General features: G+C 66.4%; 1 protein-coding gene across 1 annotated transcript; it reads left to right on the forward strand.

Moving 5' to 3' along the window:
- Window positions 1-1,332: 1,332 nt before the first annotated feature.
- LOC309585669 (serine/threonine-protein kinase pim-1-like) lies at window positions 1,333-3,202 on the forward strand (the record flags this gene model as incomplete). The annotated part of the gene is made up of 5 exons (XM_082303584.1): window positions 1,333-1,395; window positions 1,487-1,537; window positions 1,853-2,219; window positions 2,598-2,774; window positions 3,099-3,202. The coding sequence occupies exons 3-5, from the start codon at window positions 1,874-1,876 to the stop codon at window positions 3,200-3,202; spliced, it is 627 nt and encodes a 208-aa protein (XP_082159710.1). The 5' UTR covers window positions 1,333-1,395; window positions 1,487-1,537; window positions 1,853-1,873.
- Window positions 3,203-3,603: the final 401 nt, after the last annotated feature.

Here is a 3,603-nt window from a genome sequence, read left to right on the forward strand (position 1 = left end):
GTGGCTCCCAGGTCCTCCAGGCCTCGGGCGACCCCTCGCAAGCGGCCACGTGCTCCCGCGAGCCCCCTGGACAGCCCCTGCAGCTGCGGCCCCTGCGTGGCAGTGGCCCAGGAGCTGCAGGAACTGATGCTGCTGCTCTGGGCTCACAATGGGACATGGGTGCCGCTCTACTCTGGGATGTGGCAGGCGTTGTGGAAAGAACTGGAGGAGCTGCTGAAGCGAGGCCACCTGCCCTGCTGTGGCTCGTCCAGCTCCTCCAGGAGCCTCCATCCCTTCAAGAGGCTGCTCCCAGCAAGATTCTCCATCCCTGGGAGAGCCTCAAGCCTTGCAAGGATGGCACACCACGAGGGACCCGCCATCCAGGCAAGAAGCTCAGGCTGTCAGAGATCCTCCATCCTGCCACGAGCCTCGGCTATCTCTGACAGCCTCTATCCCCTGCAGACACTCAGTGAGACCTGTCAGCCTGCAGAAGGTGCAGAGCCTGTGGACAGGTCTCCCAGCTCCCTTGGACTCACGGACTTCAACAATACGGGCGCAACCCTGACAACTGACGTGGCCAGGGAAAGCCCAGAAGTCCAAGTGGGAGCCCAGCCTGATCCAGGGGAGCCTTCTCAGGAGCAGGTGGCGGAGCAGCAAGTGAGCTGGAGCCAGCAGTTGCCAGCCCACAGCTCCCAGGACGCTGTGCCGGCTGTGCCAGCTGGCAACAGCCCGTGCCTGGTGGCGGAGACGTCCCTCAAGAGACCCAGGAGGTTCCTCCATCTCCAGGAAGCTGCTCCGAGACGGCCACCGACTACCAGGAAGGCCTTTCTGGTAGCAGGTGAGATCTTCTGAGGAGCTGTCTGAGGCTCCCTCGGGGCTCTTGAGGGGCATCCCCAGGCCAGGCCAGGGCCCTTGAGAGCAGCAGAGTCTCTGGCTGTTTCCAGTGCTTCTGAGGCCACGGCTTCAAAAAACCCCTCCCTGGTTTGCAGCTGCTCCTGACACCCCCCTGTGCGAGTCCTCGGGCTGTAGCCCCGGCAGTCCTCAACAGCAGAGTCCAGCCCACGATGCCGGGGACAGCGACGGTGCCGCCCTGCCCCGCTGCCCTCCGGCTCCTGCAGCCGCCTCTGCGCGCTCCCCTGCCCCAGCTCTGCCGCTCGCCAGCCCGACGGCTGCAAGGCGGTGGCCGCTGCCCGGCGCGCAGCAGGAAGCAGGTCAGAGCAACGTGGCCCGCGGTGGCTCGGCCCGCTTCACTCGCGGGCACTTGGCCGGGGGGGCCCTGGGCGCAAGGCTGATGGCTCGGTCTCGGTCGCAGGGCAAAAGAAGAAGCTGCAGGAGCTGTACCAGCTGGGCCCGCAGCTGGGCAGCGGTGGCTTCGGCACCGTTTTCTCGGGCATCCGCCTCTCAGACGGGAGCCCGGTAAGTGGCCCGGACGGCGGGGCGCGGGGGGAGGGCCAGGGGCGGGGCGGGGCAGGGCTTGAGCTCAGCCCCGTCTCTCGTGGGCTTGCAGGTGGCCATCAAACGCGTGGCCCGGGAGAGCGTCCTGCAGTGGTACGAGCTGGTGAGTGAGCGGGGCCCCCGCGACAGAGCGGGGCGCGGCGGGCAGGGATAAGGCCGGGCCCCGAGGGCGGGAGGCGGCGCAGGGCGGGGGGAGCGGGCGTGGGCTCAGCGTGCGAGCCGGAGCACGGCGGGCCCGGGGATGCCGAACACCGGTGGTGGGGCCGGGCAGGGGGGCACCCCCCAAGCATCCCCTGGGCGGGAGGAAGCCCAAGCACCAGGGAGGCTGCCCAAGGGGGCACTGGGGCATCCCAGGCGCGGGGCAGCGGAGGCACAGGGCAGCATCAGGCCTGCTGGAGGCACTGTCTCCTCCTCACAGCCCGACGGCACCCGTGTTCCCATGGAGATTGTGCTCATGGAGAAGGTGGGCTCTGGCTGCCACAACATCATCCAGCTCCTCGACTGGTTTGAGCTGCCTGACAGCTTCCTGCTGGTGATGGAGCGTCCGGAGCCATCGCAGGATCTCCTGGCCTTCCTGCTGGAGCAGGGGTTCCTGTGCGAGGAGATGGCGCGCTGGCTTTTCTGCCAGGTGCTGGAGGCCGTGCGGCACTGCACCGCCTGCGGCGTCCTGCACCGGGACATCAAGCCGGAGAATCTCCTCGTGGACCCGGAGAGCGGCGACCTGAAGCTCATCGACTTCGGTTGCGGCACCTTCCTCCAGGAGCAGGCCTTCACGCGATTTGCCGGTGAGCCCACAGGCCGGGCCCCGCTCCCAGTGCCAGGCACTGCACAGCCCCGTTCCCTCCTGGGCTGCGGGGTGCGGCATTCAGCCGGCTGCCGGCTGCCCTTTGGCACGGGCCAGATGCTGTGCCCCAGGAGCCGGCTGCCAGCCCTGCCCACAGAGGGGGGCTGCCAAAGCCAGGCCCCGGCCGCTCGGCTTGGCAGGCCTGCAAGGGCTTGGGCTGCTCCGCTGGCCTTGTTTGCCTTGCAGAATGGTTTCCTGGCTTTGGCCAATTGGCTGGGGGACGCCCGGTGGCCTCGGGGGGAAGTTGTGGCCACCGGTGCAGCCCCTGCTTCTGGAAGCCAGCAGCCTGCGCCTGGACAGCGCTGCCTGTGTCCCCTAGGAACACACGTGTACAGCCCACCCGAGTGGATCTGCCTTGGCTGCTACCACGGCCATTCGGCAACCATCTGGTCCCTGGGCGTGCTGCTGTACGTCATGGTCTGCGGGAACATGCCCTTCCAGGAGGACCGTGACATCGTGTCGGGGCAGCTCTTCTTCTGGCAGCAGGTCTCTCCAGGTTGGTGTCCGGCCTCAAGAAGGCAGGCTTTGGCAGATGGCACCGCGCAGCCCAGCGTGGCCCTCACGCAGCTCCGCGGGAGGCCCATCTGCCCTCAAGGGCTGGCCGCAGGAGGCGGCCCGTGACGACGGGGTCGGTGTGGCCCGCTTGGCTGAAGGAGGTGGCGCGTGTCCTGCCGTGCCACTGTCCCGCAAAGGGCAGAGTCAGCCGGGAGGCCGGCACAGCTCTGAGCACACGCAGCACGGCCCGGGCCTTGTGGGCACCGGGAGCAGCTGGGCAGGAGCCTTCTGCAAGTGACCGGCGCTTTCTGGCTTCTCTCCCCAGAGTGCCAACATCTGATCCGCTGGTGTTTGTCCAAGCACCCCGCGGACAGGCCAGCGCTGGAGGAGATCTTGCGCCACCCTTGGGTGCGGGGCAGGCGTCTTTGATGCCTTGCCGGAGCCTCTGCAGCACCCGGTTACCGAGTCCCACGCAGGACTGAGGGCTCGAGAAATAAAACAACCACAAGCCCATGCCGCGGTGTCAAGTCTGGTCCTGGTTAGCAACTTCAGCTAAAGAACCCTCTTGGGAAAAGGGGTAATCAGAGTGTTCCCTTCAGCCTTTGTCAAGCTTTTGATGCCTTTCCTCAAGGCGTCATGGCAGTTTTGTGTCTTCAAGCACAGGCTGTAGTACAGGTAGGAGGGACTGTAACCAGCCAAGAAATGCAACAGTGAAACAACAGCTGCCCTTTCAAACTGACGCGGCCACTTGGGTTCACCAGAAGTGATACGTGGGCTCATGTGTGCATTCCAAGGGCCAGTGGGTGTCAGGGACGGAGATGCTGCTCAGG

The sequence above is a fragment of the Coloeus monedula genome (genome assembly GCF_965178545.1).
Source record: "Coloeus monedula genome assembly, contig: HAP1_SCAFFOLD_105, whole genome shotgun sequence".
In the NCBI taxonomy this organism is placed as follows: Eukaryota; Metazoa; Chordata; class Aves; order Passeriformes; family Corvidae; genus Coloeus; species Coloeus monedula.